The following is a 22,945-nucleotide window of genomic DNA, read 5'->3' on the forward strand; positions in this document are numbered from 1 at the left end:
CCAAGAGAAACTGTCACTTGAACTTGGGACCTTTTCTAATGTTCATCGAGAAATAATCGCATGTTATAAGGGGAGAAAGTTTTCAGAATGAATAGTTATCTCTACTGGCAACAGTGATCGCGAGGCATTTATTATTTACAGCAGGGAGCAACCGGAATAAGAAGAGAAATATTTTTCTGGAAAAAGAAGCCAGTTGTCTGGTCATGTCCTAGATCACAACACAAAAGATTTTTGTATAATTTGAAGTATATCAGTTGCCATTTTTAGTTATGCGGGTAGATAAATCAGATATTTTATTCAGGGTAATACAGATTTTCTATGGAAAGAACTGGCATCTCTGGTACAGTATGTATTCATGATGAAAGAAGGAAAAAGCTTTTAACTTATGAACCAAGTGAAAATCAGATCCATTATGTGTTGGAGATATTCCTAAATCGTTTCACGATTTTTTAAATATTTTTTGAGGTACTGTATAACTTTTATCTTCATGCAATGCGATGCAACCCGATGCGGCTCGACAAAATTCCCTGAGTGTCTGCGACATATACTACACCGATAAAAATTAACACGTTGACATCTTGTGCAATTCAAGAACCAGTCAACTTTATTTCAGGTTTTGCATTCAAAGTTTTTTGTACGGTTCTTATTAAAAGAGATGTTTTAAAATCATTTTTGCTTTGGAGATCCGTGTCTCATTTCAGTACTCAATGTTTTCATCCGATTTTGGCATTCAAAAATACTCAAACGGGTTTTCCAATCTAGGTTGAACTTATCCGACTTTTGCACTCAGCCGTTCATTTGAAGCTAATTTTATGAAAATCGGTAAGCTTCGAGGTAGAAGTCTTGTTATAAACAGCACGAGCCCTTTTGTTCTGATTTAAAACGATTGCATTGCCTTTCTCGTTTTGTCTATTCTTGGCTTATATAGGCAAGAAATGAAAAGGTTGAATACTACCGGTTAATTTTTCCGGTTCTGAAATTACGACTTGAAACGTGTGAAAAATTATTGACAGTAAGATACCAAGAAATAGTCGTCTCATTTTCTGAAGCGGTAGTGTACAAATGCTTTGGCACATTGAAAAAGGTTTATTGCAAAAAAAAATGGATAGCTTAAGTGAATTCTATCCCACGAAAAGCAGACAACGTCGAAATGATCAGATTTGTTGACTTTGGTTCGAACGCGCGTGTAATTATTCGAAATAATATCTACATGAAAATGGAAAACGGAAACAGGCTAGGTAGTGGATCGATATCCAACGGTGGCAGTCCCGGGAATGAGCTCATGTCTTCGCTCCAGTAATTACCTAGGTTTGTTTGTGAGCTGGAAAATGAAAGAAACAAAAAAAAACAAGAAAAAGAAATTAGCATCCTCATAAATTAGTACAGAGCACAGTTCCCATCGAGACAATTGGTTGCTGGCTCGTCGGATTCAGTTAGACTCTGTAATCGATACTGGGCCGCCCTTGTCCAGATGCGGTGGGACTCTTCAGTTAACTCCACTCATCATGCGAACCGTTTCAATGAAGTAACGACGGAAAGCCAATGATGACCAAGCCTGCAGTTTTAATTATGTTTCATTGAAGATCTGGTGAGAAACGCACAGCTTCTCAGGGAAACACTGAAAAGCAGCCCGAAACACAATCGGTAGATATTGGAGACATGCGGTTTCCATATTTGAAACGATTTCGCTCTTCCATGCAAAACCATGCGAACATAGATAGAAACAAAAAAAAACTCGCAAAAGTGTCCAACGTGAATTGTAGCTTCGGAGTGCCATGATCCGAACACAGCTCACTTTAGATAAGATTTAAAGTGGCTCCATTGGGGACAACGGCGTTCTGCCTGGCTATTATTTTTTAAACATGACTGTTTACTATCATTATATTTACCTGAGCGCACCGTTGTGGTCGAGACAGTTTCCGCAATCGACGAAATCTGATCCGGGTAGCCCTGACAATGGAAGAGATGTGTTCTCCTGGCAGCTAGAACAGCCGCTTCCACCGCAAGAAGATGGACATTCCTGTGGCGATTTGGCAAAAAAATGAAACTTTAGTTGTTTTGAGCAATACTTTGTAGTTAGGGATTATAATGGAACATATCATTGTAGGTTTTTACAATATTTTGGATACAAAATTGATTTGATAATTTATTTCTTCTATTTTTTTAAATTTTCTTCGCGTTTTGTCCTTCAACCCATCAGTGTTTAAAACAGTTCAAATTTAACTGCCATCCATTGCATTTTCTCTATTTTAGGGTTCGGTTATTCGTTCCGTTTTTGTTGATTTATCTAGAATGGTGAAAAACTTTTTTCTGGTGCGTGAAAGTGGAAATAAAGCAAATTATACCACTATAGAGTGATTACCGTTTGTTGATTTATCTAGAATGGTGAAAAACTTTTTTCTGGTGCGTGAAAGTGGAAATAAAGCAAATTATACCACTATAGAGTGATTACCGTTCTTTCTGTCACTATGTGCAGAGTTAAGGAGTAATTTACTATCCTAGGAAAACAGCTGTTGTGGCAAAACCGAAAAAAGCAGTTTTCTAAACTGTCGTTAAGAGAAAATTCAATAGAGAAACTCAAATCTAGTCAAATTGGTATGTTATGTTAGTTGATGCCCATACGATCCGACTTTCACTACTCCGATCCCGTGATTCCGGTTCCGAAAGTATCTGAAACTTCGTTTTCCCAGAGATGGCTTAGCCGATTTGAGAACTGTTTCAATTTTGTATGTTATGATGATTAACGTCCAAACGAACTTTTTTATATTTTTTTCAGAAGACCAAAAATAACATTTTGAGGAATACCACCGTATTATTTTTTTCCCGAATCTCGGCAGGATTTCGCCGTGATTTGAACAGCCGAGTGCTCGCAAACATTAAAACAACTGAGATTCTTGGTATTGTCCATTTGATGGGTATTCTTCAATTATCGAGATTTTCGGTTCGGGGAAGACTATAAAGTACCGAGGTTTTCGTCACTTTTGGAAAGAAATAACCGAAGTTATCGGTGTTCATGCATGCAAGTTATTGCCGAGATTTTAAGCAATCATTTAAAATGAAATTTTAATTATAAAATAAACATTCCAGTTAAAACTTGAATCAAACGTTCATTGATTTCTACATTATGTTGGCGTTAGAACTGGTAGGCTTGAACATGGAATAAACAGAAACAATATATCAGATGAAGAAAATACTGTAAAACATATGCACAGTAGAATGGATGCATCTCATGTCATTTCCATTAGGAAACCAATAAACCATTGAATATTAGAGGGAATATATAATACACGCAGAGAAATGGACCTCATTTAAAATAACAAATCAGTTAGTAGATTTTTAAATCTGATTCATGTTAATTTTAAGCTAAAATATGATTGTTTCAAACCTTTTTCTCTCTTCAACATCCACAATGATCTCGGTTTAATGTGAATACAAATTTTGGCCTTGCCAAACGGAAAAAAATTGTTCCAGCTGTTTTTATTGTTGAAATAAATCACTTATTCATTGCGTATCAATAAAAATAGAGTTGAATTTATTGGGGTTATATATATATATATATATATATATATATATATATATATATATATATATATATATATATATATATATATATATATATATATATATATATATATATATATATATATATATATATATATATATATGTTTCGTTTTATCTGTGATCTTATTTGTGTAATGATACAATAAAGTTTATTGTTCAAATGAATCGTATCAGTTTTATTTCTTATAAGCAAGAGCTATTTTTTCAACCGTGAATGAACAGAAAAGTTTGTACGCGTTTCAAAAGTGAAATTTTATCTGCATATATCTTTCTCTTGGGGCTTTTCAACAATCCAAGCGTAAGTATTGATAAATAATAATATTAGAAACTGCATAACATTTCATTACACTTTTTTTCACAACATATATTTGATGCTGGTTATCTCTATCTCGATCGGGCTGAAAGGGCAATGAATTATTAGATACTATAAAGAGTAATATAGCAGGGCTTGATTGTGGTATGTAAATATTTAGAATACTATAAATGTGAGTGATCGGAATTGCTTACAAATATATAAATCAAAAAAGAAATATACCGAATATAAGCCTTCAAATTATTTCGAAATTAATCATTTTACTCTTAAAACAAATCATAAAGAATAATTTTAACAAACAAAAGCGTAAGTTTAAATTTGATATTTTATCATTAATTTCAACTGTCAAGTTTATGAATTCAAAGTACTACAAATATTATCTTTATCTAAAGTTAGTTCACTTTAAACTGATTTTGCAAGTTGAATTGACTATGAAATTGTTTGTCAAGAGATTGACAGGAACGCACAAGTAAAATATTTGTTAGTTTTATCAAAATATTAATTGAAAAAAACTAATCCACTTTTTTTTATATCGTTTATTTATACCCAGCTTTAACCTAATTTTGGTCGTTCGCCGCGAACTAATCCACTGAAAAATATCAAATATCTAGTTTTGTCGATTCAAGCAATAATATTTGCCATAATCAACCCTATTTTCTTTTGTCACTATTTCAATATTTTTCTCTGCGTGTACATGAATCCAATCAATTTCATACAGTAAATCTTATGAGGATCTTTATCGCGTGGGCGTAAGAATGCTCAGGGGGATTTCTTATCACGAATAATCGTCGAACATTGAACAAATTAATTCGGAATATCACGAAGTATGTCGCTATATTCGGATTCAATTTTTATTTACAGCTTATGATCTACCCCGATGGCACGATTGTCATCTGCATACAATTGGCTTGAAGCCGAAAATTTTGGTTCTTTGGTTTCGCTGTCAAATGCTGTGTTTAAGCAGTGTTCACACGTTCACATTTTTCTTCATGCGGTTGCACCAACATAATGAAACGATTTTGATGGAATATAATCAAACAATAATAAACCCTAATTTATTTTTCTTGTTCAAAAAGAGGTCAAATTACTTGTTTTATAGAGAATACTCGACTAGAGTTATATTTATATTGGGTTTGAAGAAATTAACTATTGACACCACTGTGGTTTGATTGTATGGTATGAACGTTGCTTAACATATTGTTGATAACAACGCCAGCAATACAAAATGCGTCGGCTTCAGGAACCAGCTTCCATAGCAGCGGGGTGATATGAACACGTGCACTTATTAACATCGCTTAGTTTAACACTGAAGAAAAATGGCTACCCATTAAATTAATTGCCAAAGATAAATGTTCTTGAAAAATGTTATTAAACTTTTTAAACTAAACGATATTTTTAAAACAAACATCTGATCAAAATGAATTCAAAGCTATATTGTCGGCTGTTATAACATTTGTCAAAATGTTTTCAATTTATCAAGGATCGCAAGTTGTAAGGAGAGAAGCTTTTCAGAATAAAAAACTATCGTTTTACCTATATATATATATATATATATATATATATATATATATATATATATATATATATATATATATATATATATATATATATATATATATATATATATATATATATATATATATATATATATATATATATATATATATATATATATATATATATATATATATATATATATATATATATATATATATATATATATATATATATATATATATATATATATATATATATATATATATATATATATATATATATATATATATATATATACAAGGTGAGATGAAAAAACTGCAACAAAGTAAAACGCCATAATTTTTTCATTTTTTTTTTAAATTTTATTGAATGAAAGCAAAAAATGTCGGAAATAACATCAAATTTGAGAATCGGTTTAGATTTGTTCGAATTGGCCACCTTTGGCACGAACTATGGCCTTCAAACGGCCAATGAAACCATCACACGCTGCCCGAAAGTGGCTCTGCGGTATTTTGTCCCATTCTCGGCGAAGCGCTTGCTTGAGATGATCGACACTTTGGTATTTTTTAGTGCCAACCTTGCTTTCCAAAATACCCCAGGCACAATAGTCCAACGGATTGGCATCCGGAGATTTTGGTGGCCATTGTGCGGTGGAAATGAAGCGAGGAACCTCATTTCTTAACCATTCTTGGGTGGCGCGTGCTGAGTGCGATGGTGCTGAGTCCTGTTGGAATGTCCAAGGTCTGCGGCCGAAATGTTTGCGTGCCCAGGGCTTCAGAACTCCCTCCAAAATATTTTCGCGATAGATTTGCGCATTTATTTTGACCCCACGGTCGATGAATACGAGCGGCGAGCGACCATCGGCTGTTATGGCGGCCCATCACCATGGCCGGCTTTTGAGTTCTGGTGGCCAACCGAAGTTGCAAATTTTCAGCTGACCTCTCTGGCAAGTAAACACGATCATTTTGTTTGTTTACAAACTGCTGGATAACGAATGGTTTCTCATCGGAGAAAACCAAATTCGGCAGTTCACCACTTTCGGCCAAGCGAAGCAACTCTTTAGCTTTTTCGAGTCTAACTTTTTTTTGCGCATCAGTAAGATCTTGCACTTTTTGGAACTTCAATGGCTTTAGTCCAAGCTCATTTTTCAATATTTGCCGAATGGCATATTGCGATATGTTCAGCTCACGAGCCATTTTTCGGCCACTGCGACGCGGATTTCGTTCAATTCGCTTCTTCACTTTTCGAACCATTTCTGCCGATGTTGCTGTTTTTTTTTCGTCCACTTCCTTGACGTCGGGCTACGCTACCAGTATCACGGTAACGAGCGATGGTACGAGACACAAAAGATTTATTCACTTTTAAATGCTGGAGGGCTCTAACGATAGCCACTTGTGGTTTTCCAGCCAAATGCAAAGCAATCACACTATCACACTTGAATTCCATCACAAATAACTTTTTTTCTGAAAAATTCCCACCAAAATGCTTTTGTGCGCTTGTAAATAATATAATGAGCTGTCACTAGAATAAATCTGACAGCTGTGGGACGAGCGGTTTAGAAATGACAGCAGTCTGAAGTTGGTTGCAGTTTTTTCATCTCACCTTGTATATATATATATATATATATATATATATATATATATATATATATATATATATATATATATATATATATATATATATATATATATATATATATATATATATATATATATATATAATAGGTATAGAATTCGCTCAAACTTTAGAAAAATTTTCCGAGGCCCGGAGGGCCGAAAGTCATATACCAATCGATTCAGCTCGACGAACTGAGCGAATTATATTGATTTAAACTACTTACAGCAATAAATGCTGGAAAAACATAACATCCATATACCATTCGAATCAGTTCGTCGAGATCAGCAAATGCGTGTGTGACTAATAATTTCACTCAATTTTTTTCTGAGATGACTCAACCGTTTTCATAAGAAAAGTCGTACGCTCCCAAACAAGGTTCCTGAATTATGTTTGGATCCGACTTCTGGTTCCGGAACTACAGGATGATATGTGAAACGAAATTAAAATTGTGTAACTCATTTTTCCCGTAGATGGCTGAACCGATCTAAGATTCAATTGAAATCTAAGAATCATCTAGGATTCAAATAAGATTAAAATCCTTCAAAACATCTGTTGCAGCCAACCAAACGGCAATACTGGCTACACTGCCATTATGCTCTCGAGTGACAGTTATGCTGCCACTGCGTTGACGCATATGTTGCTGTCAGTAGATTACCGCCAGTCCAGCTAGAGAGAGATTCAGAACGGTTGTCTAACAGGACAGACAACTTCTTTTATTGTGTCTTGTGTAGTATGTCTTTATTAAGTATTAAAGTATAGTAGTTCAGTTTTAAAATGTGTCTATTTATTACTAGTCTATAAGGACACGCAAATACAGTTCTCTGCTGTCCAACCACCACACACACAAGATACAACAGTGGCGACGAGTCCAGTGGAAAAGTGATAAAAGCTAACCTCACTTTCACATCACCCACGTGCAACAAGACAAAAGGATGAGTATCCCGAATGGACAGCAGCATGCCTTTCTGCAGCAACAAGGCCAACAGCAGCAAGTTCCTCCAGCTACGGATGAGCTCCTTCGTCAGTGTTTGCACCTGATGACACAAGTTCTCCAGCAACAGCAGAACAGTCAGCAGTCACAAGAGAACTTCATCAGGCAAGTCGTTTCGGAAGTGCATGCGGGCGCAGCACCCAGTCCGGAACAAATTCTCGATTCCCTTGCTGGGAATATCAAGGAGTTCCGCTACAACGCGGACAGTAGCATCACGTTTGCAGCCTGGTTCACGAGGTACGACGAGCTGTTCGAAAAGGATGCTGCTCGGTTGGACGACCAAGCGAAGGTCAGATTGCTGCTCAGAAAGCTGGGAACATCTGAACACGAAAGGTACGTCTCTTTTATTCTGCCGAGAACACCGAAAGAACATACTTTTGCAGACACGGTCGCAAAATTGAAAAGTTTGTTCGGGGCGAAAGAGTCGGTGATCAGCAGGCGATACAGAACCCTTCAGATCGCTAAACAACCGACCGAAGACCACATCGCTTACGCCTGCCGTGTGAATAAGCTCTGCGTCGAGTTTGAGCTGGGAAAGTTGTCAGAGCAACAGTTCAAGTGCTTGATGTTCGTGTGCGGACTAAAGTCTGAGCGTGATTCAGAGACTCGGACCCGACTTCTGTCACGGATTGAGGAGAACAATAACCTCACGTTGGAGCAATTATCGAATGAATGCCAGCGTCTCATTAATCTCAAGCACGATAATGCTATGATCGAATCTGCTCCATCTTTCGATCAGGTTAATCAGCTCAAGCAGAAATATGACAGTAACCGTAACAGACATCAGCTGTCTCCCAGGTCAGATGCGAACAACACAAAACGGAAACCCGATACTCCGTGCTGGTATTGTGGTGCGTTCCATTATGTTCGTGACTGCCCGTACAAGAACCGTCAATGTCCCGATTGATGTCGGTACGGTCATCGTCAAGGATACTGTGCAAGTTCCAAGAAGAAGAGAGGTGGAAAACATTCGGTTGCCAGCAGGGTTGTCGTTGTCAACATGTGCAACGTGCAGAGGCGGCGGAAATTTGTCTCCGTTGTGCTAAATGGAACTCACATCCATCTTCAGTTAGACACAGCGTCCGACCTCACGGTCATCAGCAAACCGATCTGGCGAAAGGTCGGTAGTCCCAGATTATCACCATCTACAGTGAAGGCGAAAACAGCTTCTGGGAACATTTTGCCACTCGAAGGTGAATTTCGCTGTGACGTCACCATCGGCGGAAATACTCGCAGCGAAATTATCCGGGTAACTGAAAAGCAGCTGCAACTTCTCGGATCTGATTTGGTCGATAGTTTCGATTTATGGTCCATGCCAATGGATACTTTTTGCTGCCAGGTATCTAGTTCTTCGACTTCCAGCGCAGCGCTTAGTTCTGCATTTCCAGAAGTTTTCAGTGAGAAACTTGGGCTCTGCAATAAGATACAGGTGAAGTTAGACGTAAAGGATCAGTGCAAGCCCATTTTCTGTCCCAAACGCCCGGTTGCGTACTCTATGTACAACGCAGTCGATCAAGAGTTGGACCGGTTACAGCAGCTGAACATCATTACTCCGGTCGACTACTCGGAGTGGGCAGCACCAATCGTCGTAGTGCGCAAAGCAAATGGTGCCATTCGTGTTTGCGGAGATTATTCTACAGGACTCAACTCCGCTCTTCAGCCTCACCAATACCCGCTCCCTCTTCCGGAAGACATCTTCGCTAAGCTGGCTAACTGCAAAGTTTTCAGTCAGATCGATCTTTCGGATGCATTTTTGCAAGTTGAGGTCGACGAGCAGTTTCGTCATCTGCTCACCATCAACACGCACCGTGGTTTGTTTCATTACAATCGTCTTCCACCTGGTGTAAAGGTAGCACCGGGTATCTTCCAGCAGCTCATCGACACCATGCTAGCCGGGTTGGAAAAAGTTTCCGGTTATCTCGATGACGTTATCGTTGGCGGTGAAGACGAAGCAGCTCACAACCGCAACCTGAAAGCAGTTCTTCAGCGAATCCAGGATTTTGGGTTCACCATTCGAGCCGAAAAATGTACCTTCGGCAAGAAGCAGATACCGTATCTGGGCTACATTGTTGACCATCGAGGTCTGCGTCCAGATCCAGCCAAAATCGAGGCAATAGTGCAGCTTCCGCCTCCCACTGACGTTCACGGTGTACGTTCCTTCCTCGGGGCGATAAATTATTACGGGAAGTTTGTCCCGAACATGCGAATGCTTCGCTTCCCGCTGGACAATCTGCTGAAATCGCAGTCGAAATTTCAGTGGACAACGGAGTGCCAGCAGGCATTCGAGCGTTTCAAGCAGATTCTCACCTCAGATCTTCTACTAACGCACTACGATCCGAAAAAGGAGATCATTGTTTCTGCTGACGCATCGTCAGTTGGTTTTGGAGCCACAATCAGTCACAGGTTCCCAGATGGCTCCATCAAAATAGTACAGCATGCTTCCAGAGCACTTACGAAGGCAGAGCAGAACTACAGTCAACCGGATCGTGAAGGTCTAGCTATCATCTTTGCCGTCACCAAGTTTCACAAAATGATCTTCGGACGACGCTTCTTGCTGCAGACTGACCACGCTCCGCTGCTTCGAATCTTCGGGTCCAAGAAGGGCATACCGGTATACACAGCCAACCGGTTACAGCGCTTTGCCCTCACTCTACTGCTGTACGATTTCACCATCGAGTACGTTCCCACTGATAACGACGTGCTGTCCCGGTTGATAAACCGACACGCGCGACCAGATGAAGACTACGTCATCGCCAGCATAATTCTCGAGCAGGATGTTAGGTCAGTAGCAGTTGATACAGTAGATGCGTTGCCTCTTACTTTCAGAAACGTCGCTCGAAGTACCCAAGCTGATCCAGTTCTCCGGAAGGTCTATCGTTTTATAACCGACGGTTGGCCTCAAACGAAAGCAATCGATCCGGAGCTAAAACGATTCCAAGTCAGACAGGAATCCCTCACTACCGTTGATGGATGCATACTGTTCGCTGATCGGCTCGTCATCCCAGCTCAGTACCGCAAGCGTTGCTTAGATCAGCTTCACAATGGTCATCCTGGTACACAGCGTATGAAGGCCATCGCCAGGAGCTACGTCTATTGGCCATCCATCGACGAAGATATCGCCGGTTATGTGAAAACATGTCGGCATTGTGCAGCGACTGCCAAGTCACCGTCTCACGCCGTCCCAGTGCCATGGCCGAAGGCATCGGGACCTTGGCAGCGTGTTCACGTAGACTTCGCCGGTCCCATCGACGGTGAGTACTATTTGCTAGCGGTCGACTCCTTCTCCAAGTGGCCGGAGATTGTGCAAACCCGACGAATGACTGCAGTAGCAACCATCAGTATTCTTCGAAATCTATTTGCAAGGCTCGGTATGCCTGTAACGCTAGTATCGGATAACGGTACTCAGTTTACGAGTGTGGAATTTGCCAACTTCTGTGCTCTCAACGGCATCGAGCATGTCACAACGGCCCCGTTCCATCCCCAGTCTAACGGCCAAGTTGAAAGGTTCGTTGACACCTTCAAGCGGGCCGTCAAAAAAATTCAAGAGGGGAGAGGATCCATTGCTGAAGCTGTAGACACCTTCCTGCTAACCTACATAAGTATGCCCAACCGCACTGCGCCTGAAGGTAAATCACCATCTGAGGTTATGTTTGGTCGTCGTATACGGACTTGTCTGGAGCTTCTACGCCCATCATCAGCAATTTTACCAATGACACCGCATGTTCAGCAAAATCAACAGCGAAGATCGTTCAATCGAAACGAACTGGTTTTCGCAAAGGTTCATCACAGAAACACTTGGAAGTGGGCTCCTGGTGTTATTCTGGAGAAGATAGGTGATGTGATGTACAACGTTTTGGTTGATCGTCGAGTTCTGCGTTCTCATATCAACCAATTACGATGTCGTACTGGAACTGTTTCACCCAACACCGGTTCTTTATCGTCAGCCAGCAGTAGTACTGAATTGTTGCCGCTCGACGTCCTTCTTGGTGCCTGGGATCTACCGAAGCTTTCAGACAGTACATCCGCAGTATCATCCGTTGGCTCACCGCAGTCTTTGGTTACGCATAGCTCACAATCGCCGACGTTACAGCCGATGACACCGACACGTTTGTCTTCTACACCCACAAGTGTTCCACTACCTCAGCTAGTGGCAAGTCCGTCGTCCTCGTCATTATCTTCATCTACAGCAGCATCAACGGAGTTCGAGTCAGCGACCGAAGCAGACCTGGTGGAGACTTTACCGCGTCGTTCCACCCGGACCAGAAGTCGGCCACAATGGTTCGACCCGTATCACCTTTATTAAGAGGGGAGATGTTGCAGCCAACCAAACGGCAATACTGGCTACACTGCCATTATGCTCTCGAGTGACAGTTATGCTGCCACTGCGTTGACGCATATGTTGCTGTCAGTAGATTACCGCCAGTCCAGCTAGAGAGAGATTCAGAACGGTTGTCTAGCAGGACAGACAACTTCTTTTATTGTGTCTTGTGTAGTATGTCTTTATTAAGTATTAAAGTATAGTAGTTCAGTTTTAAAATGTGTCTATTTATTACTTGTCTGTAAGGACACGCAAATACAGTTCTCTGCTGTCCAACCACCACACACACAAGATACAACAACATCTTACTTTTCAATCAGATCCAACTTCCGTTTTAGGTGATTAGTATAAAAATGTCTATTTCACGTAAATTAATCAGGTTTATCGTGTTTGCAGATTTGGATAGTCGATAACCAAATAAACTTATTTCAGTTTTAGTGGTATTCAGGTTTTGATTCGGATTTAACTCGCACTACGATTTCTCAAAAATGTCTACACTAATTTTCAAACATTTTGAAACAAATGTAAACTATACAGCTACTCAGGTGAATTTATCTGACTTTGGCTACACCGAATTTCGAATTCCGGTTCCAGTATCGAATCGTTTTTCAAAGCTCAATCGTTTTCTCAAAAAAAGCCAAATCGAATTTTAGAAACAAAAGTTCAAATTAAAATAAATCCAATTTTATTCAATTCTGACTTCCGATTCTGAAATTGTAGGATTATGAATTTTTAAAATGCAAAGCGATATAGAAGATGATAATTCCGAAAAGCTTTAAAGTTGGACCCAAAAATATTGCAATTTATTCGTCGAATCGGTTTGGATTATGCTGGTTCCTGAAAACCGGCTCCGGAAGTACCTTAAATTACTCTAAACTCTAAAGTGGAAATTACTTCGACATATCATGGAATGTTTAATCGATTGTTACACTTTGAGATTCAATTTCGATCCGATTTGCAGTTTCGACATTACAGAGTAATGAGTGATTAAAATCTCAAATTGCCACTTAAAACGACGGACATTAGAATAATGTCATGAAAACTGAAACATCGAAGAATATTCATGCAAAAAACAAATGCGGATCGATAAAAAAAAGGTATCATCTCACTGCTAGGTGGATTAAGTACGTTTTTGACAACAGTAGTCGCGACATACGTATGATCTTCGGTTGATTTTTTCAATTTTTACTGTCATTTTGCGACTATCGCAAATAACATAATCATTTTGTTTGTTTTACGTATCGTATTGGACTCTTCGGTGTGTATAGCAGCTCAAATTTCTTAACCAACAAGTAATCCCCATGTCTCGCCCGATCTCGATTAAAATATAAATATTTAAACAATCGTATCGTATCTTTTTAGATGAACAAAATTAAAAACAATTTAAGTAGGGACGGGTTCAATTCCCAACCCGTGAGGCGAATGACCTTAAGATTAAAACACTCACAACAACAAAAAATAACTTAATGAAATAATAATTATTTTTCAATTGTAGTAGCCTTTACAGGGTTATTATGAAAGCAAAGTTTTGTATATAGTATATTTGACTATATGTCGATAAGCTTCTACAGAGTACTAGTTTTCAGAACGGCTTCTGAATCAGCGTTACGATAATATTATCATTTATTTTACTCCAGATTCATCTAGAGGGAACTCTATTAGCAAATGAAACGAGTTTATTCTTTAAAAAATAAAGTTGATCTCGTTCGATGTAGATTTTTGTTCACTCAGATTTTCTCAGATACACTTTAACCGATTTTCACCAACTTAAATTAAAACGAATGGTCTTGTGGCCCTATACAAAATTGCTGAAGTTTATTCGAGTCCGACTTCCGGTTCCGGAATTTCAGAGGTATACGGGCTAAATGTGCATGTGCTAATGAAAATATGTGCACTGATTTTCCTCTGAGATGGCTCATCCGACTTTCACAATCATAGATTCAAAAGAATGGTCTTGAAATAGCATACGAAATTCCTGAATTTCTTCCAGTTCTTGTGCGATCCGGAAATACAGATGGATGGGAGTTAAAATTTAAAATATATAAACTGTATTCTTTGTAATAACATTATATTTTGGTTCGTTTGTTAGCATTACTGACTACATCGGGAAGAATTGATTTATGAATCAATGATTGATGTCAAATTTATTGGTTTTAAGAAATGAAAAAGTGAAAATTTAATCTTTCATCGAGGAAACTGTACGTGAAACGTTCAATTTCTTTTTATTTTCTGTAATTTCTTGATGGTAAGTATATTTTCCAGTATACATATATTTTTAATGAGACTAAGAGATTACATTTCAGCTCTCAAACAAAATGGGCTTTGTTTACACAATTAACTCGATCCGAACCGTTGGTAATGAATGATAAACAAACCAGTATAATTATAATTAAAAGATGCTCAGTGAAACTGTATTGATCGTTAAGCAAATGAAACTGTTACTAAACTGGTCACTGATTTAAACACACTAAAATCTGATTCACCAGACCGGCATAATAAAATGCCTAATTTATACTGCTTGTTCAGTAATCCAAATGCTCTTTTCCGATATCCCGGTAAAGCGCATCTTTTTGCAGAAATTTGACATAAGAATTTGCTGAACTTGTCAATCACCCCAATTCTGCAATCCGGCGGATTTGTGATACGAACGAATCTACACTTTCGTTCGAGTTCGAATTTTGCATTCTTTATTCCGTTCGACTTGTAGGATTCGATCGACTCTCGTTCGGGAACACTTGAAATTTCGAACACTAACTATCGAAGCGGTCAACACTACTTACACGGGGACGGGTGTAGCGTAATGGGTAAGTCGATGCCTTTCACGCAGCCCACCTGGGTTCGATTCCCAACCCCGCACATAGGGTCAGAAAGTTTTTCTGGCCCGAAGAGGCGAATGACCTAAAGGTTAAAACCTCTATAATCGAAACAAAAAAAAAAAAAAAAAAACTACTTACACGTTCTTTTTCTTTTTATATTATTCATTTCTTAGTAAACGAAACCGTAACACTTGTATTAACAAATTAGAACGATTCTAAACCGAACAGAAGTAATACGTACGCAAGTCGATCGAGTAATGTTCGAAAATTGAACAACTCGAACGAATGATATTCGATTTCATACCCAACTCGAACGGAAATTGCACATTCGATCGGAATATTTCGAATCGATCGACGTACAGAATAGGGGTGAATAAATAACAAATATACCGAAATCACCAAATGCCAAGTGCCAAAATTTCGAACAGTAAGTTTGCTTTTACCAAACTCGGCAGGTAACTTGTCATTTAGTGTCACTTGTCGATTTTGCATCGCACCGCATCGCCAACTCAACTGTATGAGGGAAAATATTTAAATAAATATTTGATATGTTGCGAAAAGATAGATAGCAGATTCAACGGCCTACGTTCCTTTTCTGATGACTCGGTAATTCATGATTTATTTTTGGGCGCTTTTACCGAGCTAACAGTAAAGTTGCCGATATTTGCGTTGCCGAGAATCTCGTAAGCAAACTTTTGGCATTATATTCCTTTTGTGAAATTTGGCTTTTCTGTTCCAACAGACTTGACAGCCGATTCTTAGCGTACAGAATCGTTGTATGGGTAGTACTACCAAATACAAATAATAATACCCCTAGGTACCCTTTAATTCATCGATTGAAGACTGAAGTTGGCCTAGCCCATGCTTTCGTTTCGATGCAACAGTTTGGAAACGGGGAAGGAGATCGTTTTAATTTGTATTTGGTACTACGACCCTACTGATTCTATGAATCCCATGCCACAATCTCGGTAGTCCTCAATCTAATAACTGGTACCCAGAAGCGCTTTATTATTGTAAGAAATAATGACCTTAGGAATAGGAAACTGGAGTATTTAAATTAGTTTTTTACCGTCATTACTCCTACTTGAACAGACATACGGCTAAGTCGATGGAGACAGTACTGCTGAACCGACGACGCTGAACTGTCTTGAAGCCCCGATAAAAAAAATCCCCATTTTACACGGGCAAAATTCCGATTCTAGAAATGAGCAAAGCGAGTCATGATTTGGGGAAAATAGTATATTTTCATGTTATATGTTATGTTATGATAATACACCATGATTAAAAATTCTAGGATCATGATACATTTGGACTGATTTCGTTGAAATTTAGCGTAACGCATTTGACGTTGTTGGGTATAACTTCAGGCGGGTTTCTGCTACGATGGTAATCTTTGCAACATAAATTCAGGCGTTATGTTTTAAAATATGAAGATTTCAAATATGAATTAAATAGAATGGTGTGAACGTGTGTGGCGTATTGTTAACACGATTTCAACTAATGGCTCAAATAATGTACATTCGAATAGCAAAACAGTGAAAAGCACAACGAATTTCTTTTAATCTGAAACATCAAAAATTTAAATATGTTTTTGAACCAGCACGACACTTAAAATAACGTGTTTACTTGCATTCATTGTTCCAGTTTTGAATTTTTGTTTCAGAATTTGAACCACATAATCGAACTGCATGAAAAAAAAACACGTGTGAATCAAACCTCTTAAAAAGATACTCTATGTCGAATTCTTGCAAATACCTCGGATAGATTTTTCCTTTTTTGTTTTCAAAGCATCGTTTGCAAAATCGTCTTATTTGAAATATTTAGGTGAACCAATACAGCTTGTGTTCTTATATCTATGAAACAAATTAATCAAACTGGTTAAACAAAAAAATCTAATTTTCGTTAGATGGTGCTCCTAATTTACAGTAGAATTTATTTTTCGGTTTACGCTAGCTCTCGGAATATGATTTTAACAACAACAGTCACATCGAATATGTATGAATACATTCAGATATATTCATACAAAATGTAAAACTTATGATGTCAATTTTCGGTTCATTATCTTTATGTTGTTAATTCTCTGTCAGCCGGTGGGTGAACCAACACAATTATAAAATGAATATGCCTCAGGATCAAGTAAAAATTTTCAGTAATTCTTGTTTTCCAATGTCTGCTTTTTGTCTTACCATTAATCTATTAAACAGTCCATCACATCACTTGAGGCAGAGGGTTCAAAGTGATATCCGGATAGAAAATTGGAGTTACGAGCTTTAAAAGAAATACATTCCTCAAGTAACGCATTTTCGGACCATGGACCATGAGAAGACTTTTTGCTCATGGTTTCATGAGAGGTTAAAATTTCATGATTTCATGATTTTCTAATCATGACAGAAGTAACGGATTTCTTTCCGTGTAGCTTTTAACGATTTGTTTAGTCTTGTTAAGGCGTAGAGCCGCCTTAAGCCAGTTTTAAAGTTGATCAGTATCTAATGACGAAAATAGATTTAGAAATGATATGCGAATTCAATTATGTTTTGAAAATCGCGAAAAAGCTATCGCAGAGACGGAATTCGAACCCGTATCTACCTACTATCCGGGGAAATCGTTTTTTCAGAAACAGACTAATTAAGGGCTGAAACAACTGGCGGAGGGGTTGCTATAGAGCTAGAACTACAATTGAACGGCGTGGCGCCCGAGCTGAACGTGCTCGGTTCTTCTACTCAATTAAGCGTTTCTTCGTTTCACATGCAAAATAGCTTAAGAACTGGTTCCTCCAAAAACATGTATTTTTTTAAATTCCACTTATTGTTTAAACAATGTTTCAAAATTATACTTCTTACAGATAAAAGTACATATATTAAACTCAACGAAAATTTTAATTCCTTTTATTTTTGCAATATGGCAGCTTTTTCTTGGAAACCAATCGTCGTTGTTTGAAAGAACCTGGCCTTATTCGGCGAAACGATTTTCTCGGATAGGAGCTAGTTACGGGTTCAAGTCCCATCTATGCGGTAGCTTTTTCGCAATTTTCATTACAAAGTTGTATTCGCATGTTATTTTTTCAATATCTTTTTCTCTTTAGATACTAATCAAATTTATTGGCTTTTGTTGTTTATTCACTATTTTTAATAAAAATGCGTACTGCAAAATGTACTGTCAAAATCGATGTACTGTATTTTCTTGATTTTTGAGCCAAATGTACTGTTTTTCGTCAAAAAAAATATACGAGCTTTAGTCATTACTCATGAAAATACGGCATACTTGGATTTACTTCATGTTAAATACCATTTTTTCTAATTGTGTAGATACAACATTTTTAATTTTACTTTTTGAGTAGATTGTTGAATTCTCTTCGCGTGTGTTTTGTCGGAATATCCAAAACTTTGTTTACTTTAAAACAATTCGTATATTATTCAGTTCCACTAGAAATGGTGACGTGGTTGCATGCATAAACGACAAGTGGTATTAGATCTCGCCGAACGTCGGTAAAAGCTAACACCTTGTACGAAATATCGGCAAAAGCATTTGCATTTGTAAAAAGATGCGCTTCACCGAGATATTCGAATTTTATTTACAATAATTTCGGAGAAGAGCGTTCGAAGATTTATATCATTTATCTGAACAATCGAGGTGTCTTGAGTTCTTTGATATCAAGATAATTATGAAAATGTTTTTTTGTTCCCTAAATTTCTTGAATACATAGAGCTATAATTTCATTCAGTAATAGCCGTTCAACCGAGAAGGTTGTGTATAGAAGCGTACAGTTTAATAACGCTGGTTGGTTTACACGCGTTAAATACGACAACGGTTGAACTACAGGTAGAAACCTGTTGGCAGCAGCCGTTAAAACGTATAGTCGTGCTGCATAAGAGAGCCCTAGTGCTGGGCCAAGCTGGTGAAGGAAACAACAAAGGGCGTTTCCCAAACTCTACCCAGGCCGCAATATACAGCCACAAGTGCTGAGCAGGAGAGTGCAAAGGCACATCGAAGAGGAAGAGTGCAAAGGCACATAGAAGCAGGAGAGTGCAAAGGCACACCGGTGCGAAGGCACTTCGGTGCAGAAGCATATCGGTGCGGAGCACTAGGAAGAAGGAGACAAGACAACTCGGTCTTTCCACTGCCATACAACACGCAGGTATACACCGGTGACCTGCGCTGGTTACAGCTGGCGAAGACGAAAGCAAATCGGAATTCGAGTGGTGCTGGATGTCAGGTAGCAGTAGCATCACATCATATTCTATCGCTACAGTGAGCTTCAGCATTGTATCAACGTCCAGATACATCCAACAAGAACATCTAGAGCAACGAGGATCTACACGGCAGTGCAACGGAGATAGACAACAATTTCAAGGTAGAAGTTTTTTCTTTTCCTTTTGATTGAGTACTGTGTAGTGTTGGTTTCAAATTTTATTTTAAAGTTTAGTTAAAAATTTCAATGTAATGGATGAATCCATGGACGTAAATCCTAGCATGAATCCGATACCCCCACGAACGAAAAAGTATCAGGAGAGCTCTTCTGGGCCTTGGATAGTCTTTTTTAGACGTATATCAAAGCCATTAAACATTTTTCAAATTAATAAAGGTTTGACATCACGATACTCTTCAATCAAAGAGATCATAAAAGTAAATAACGATAAAATTCGTGTTGTGGTAAATAATTTGAAACACGCGAATGATATTGTCTCTTCGGAACATTTCAATAAAGAGTATAAAGTTTACATACCCTCCAAAGATGTCGAAATTGACGGTGTTGTTACCGAAGCGAGTCTTTCGGTAGATGATTTACTCAAGCATGGTGTTGGTCGTTTCAAGAACTCTATGCTTGAGGGTGTGAAAATACTGGAGTGCAAACAACTGTACTCAGTAGTTCATGAAGAGGAAAAAAAAGTTTATCGCCCATCAGACTCGTTTCGAGTGACATTTGCCGGGTCTGCGTTGCCGTCCCATGTCTATGTCGATAAAATTCGCCTCCCTGTTCGGCTTTTTGTTCCAAATGTAATGAATTGTACGAACTGCAAAAAATTCGGCCACACAGCTACTTACTGTAGTAATAAACCAAAATGTATTAAGTGTGAAGGGCCTCATAAAGATAATGATTGCAACAAGGAAATTGAAAAATGTATTTATTGTGGGAATAGTCCTCATGATGATATTTCAGTATGCACTGCATTTAAAGTGCACAAAGACAAAATTAAGCTTTCTTTAAAAGCACGGTCTAAGCGCACATATGCAGAAATGCTTAAAACGGTCATTGAAGTCCCCCCTTTGGAAACCGAAAACGAGTTTTCAAATCTAGAGGAAACAGAGGACTCTGACTCTGACGAAAATAGTGAAGGTAATTCGTTTATCACTACCCAAGGGTCAGTTAAGAGAAAGAAGTCTTCTTCCAAATTACCAAAAAAGACACCTAAAGTTTCATCTTCAAAAAAAGATCCCCGTGTTAAACAAAAAAAGTCAAAACCAAAGACTGTGCCTCCTGGTTTGTCAAATTCACAAACCAATCCAGGATCTAGCACAGAAAAAGGTAATAATCCTGTGGGCTCCATTTCACAGCCACCAACAGGATTACTGAAGTTTTCGGAAATTGTTGAATGGATTTTCTCAGCATTCAATATATCTGAACCCTTAAAGCCCCTCATAATGGCATTCCTTCCAATGGCTAGAAATTTTTTGAAGCAGTTATCAGCTCAATGGCCAATTGTCTCAGGTTTTGTATCTTTTGATGGATAATTTATCACCCGTCGCAAATGATACAATCAATGTCCTGCAGTGGAATTGTCGAAGCATCATGCCAAAACTTGATTCATTTAAAATTTTATTGCATAGTCAAAAATGTGATATATTTGCTTTATGCGAAACATGGCTTACTTCAAACATAGCTTTAAATTTTAATGATTTTAACATTATACGTCTCGATAGAGACTCTCCGTATGGTGGAGTGCTTTTGGGAATTAAGAAATGCTATTCCTTTTATAGATTAAACATCCCTTCAACTTCTAGTATAGAAGTTGTTGCTTGCCAAATAAACATTAAAGGCAAAGATATTTGCATAGCTTCGGTTTATATTCCTCCAAAAGCACAAGTTGGACAGCAACAGCTTAATGAAATGGTTGAAGCCCTTCCTGCACCACGATTGATTCTGGGGGATTTAAATTCGCACGGTATTATGTGGGGTTCCGTTTACAATGATAGCAGATCATCTTTAATACAAAACATTTGTGACAATTTTAGCATGACGGTATTAAATATGGGTAGCATGACACGGATCCCAAGACCTCCGGCACGCCCAAGTGCATTAGATCTATCTCTTTGCTCAACATCAATTCGACTAGATTGCACCTGGAAAATACTGCCTGATTTACACGGTAGCGATCATTTACCAATCATCATCTCAATTAGCAATAGCAATTGCATTGCTACTTCAGCTAGTATTCCATATGATTTGACAAAAAATATCGACTGGATTAAATACCAAAGTAGTATCTCTAGTATTTTGAATTCAATGGAAGAGCTCACTCCACTTGAAGAATATGACTTCCTCATTTGTTCGATTCTGGAGGCAGCAGAACAATTCCAAACTAAACGCTTTCCTGGGCCAACGACTAACAGAAGGCCTCCCAACCCCTGGTGGGACAAAGAGTGCTCAGAGGCTAAACTCGCAAAACAAAATGCTTGCAAGACGTTTCTAAAACGGGGAGGAGGAACTCCTCAGAATTTTGAAAAACTTATGGTTTTAGAAACCAAGTACAAGAGCATACTTCGAGCCAAAAAATGTAGCTATTGGAGACATTTTGTCGAAGGTTTGTCAAGAGATACCTCAATGAGCACTCTTTGGAACACGGCCAGACGAATGAGGAATCGTACCGTGGGCAATGAGAGTGATGAATACTCGAACCGATGGATATTTGACTTTGCTAGGAAAGTTTGCCCAGATTCTGTTCCTACGCAGAGCATTATACGGGAATCTCCTCCAAATAATGGTTTTATTAATAACCCATTTTCAATGATGGAATTTTCTATAGCACTCTTGTCTTGTAACAATAACGCTCCAGGGTTGGACAGAATTAAATTCAACTTGGTGAAGAATCTGCCCAACCTCGCAAAAAGACGTTTGTTGGAATTGTTCAACAAGTTTCTTGAGCAAAATATTGTTCCACCTGACTGGAGACAAGTGAAAGTTATCGCCATTCAAAAACCGGGGAAACCAGCTTCCAATCACAACTCATATAGACCCATTGCGATGTTGTCCTGCATCAGAAAATTGTTCGAAAAAATTATTCTACGACGTCTCGACACTTGGGTCGAGACGAACGGTTTGTTGTCAGATACTCAGTTTGGCTTCCGTAGAAATAAAGGGACGAATGATTGCCTTGCATTACTTTCGTCTGACATCCAAATTGCCTTCGCTCAAAAGCAACAAATGGCATCTGTATTTTTAGACATTAAAGGAGCATTTGATTCAGTTTCCATTGATGTTCTTTCAGACAAGCTTCACCAAAATGGACTCCCAGCGGTTATAAATAATTATTTGCACAACCTTTTGTCAGAGAAACACATGCATTTTTCACATGGCGATTTGGCAACACTCAGAAATAGTTACATGGGTCTCCCGCAAGGCTCATGCCACAGTCCGCTCCTCTATAATTTTTACGTAAATGACATTGGCAGCTGTCTAGTAACCCCATGTTCACTAAGACAATTGGCAGATGATGGCGTGGTTTCAGTTACTGGACCCAAAGCTATTGATCTGCATAAACCATTGCAAGATACCTTAGATAACTTGTCCGATTGGGCTGTTCATCTTGGTATCGAATTCTCTGCGGAGAAAACA

At 38.4% G+C, this 22,945-nt stretch overlaps 1 protein-coding gene across 1 annotated transcript in view; it reads right to left on the minus strand.

The window, feature by feature from the left end:
* The window catches only part of LOC131426059 (protein glass), a 46,091-nt gene that overhangs the window by 9,122 nt on the left and 14,024 nt on the right, over nucleotides 1-22,945 (minus strand). The window contains exons 3-4 of the mRNA XM_058588491.1: nucleotides 1,890-2,020; nucleotides 1,211-1,321 (exon numbers count right to left, since the gene is read on the minus strand). Of these exons, the coding sequence (XP_058444474.1) occupies nucleotides 1,211-1,321; nucleotides 1,890-2,020 (242 nt within the window). The remainder of the gene's footprint in view (nucleotides 1-1,210; nucleotides 1,322-1,889; nucleotides 2,021-22,945) is intronic.

Source organism: Malaya genurostris, chromosome 1 (genome assembly GCF_030247185.1).
Source record: "Malaya genurostris strain Urasoe2022 chromosome 1, Malgen_1.1, whole genome shotgun sequence".
Taxonomy (NCBI): Eukaryota; Metazoa; Arthropoda; class Insecta; order Diptera; family Culicidae; genus Malaya; species Malaya genurostris.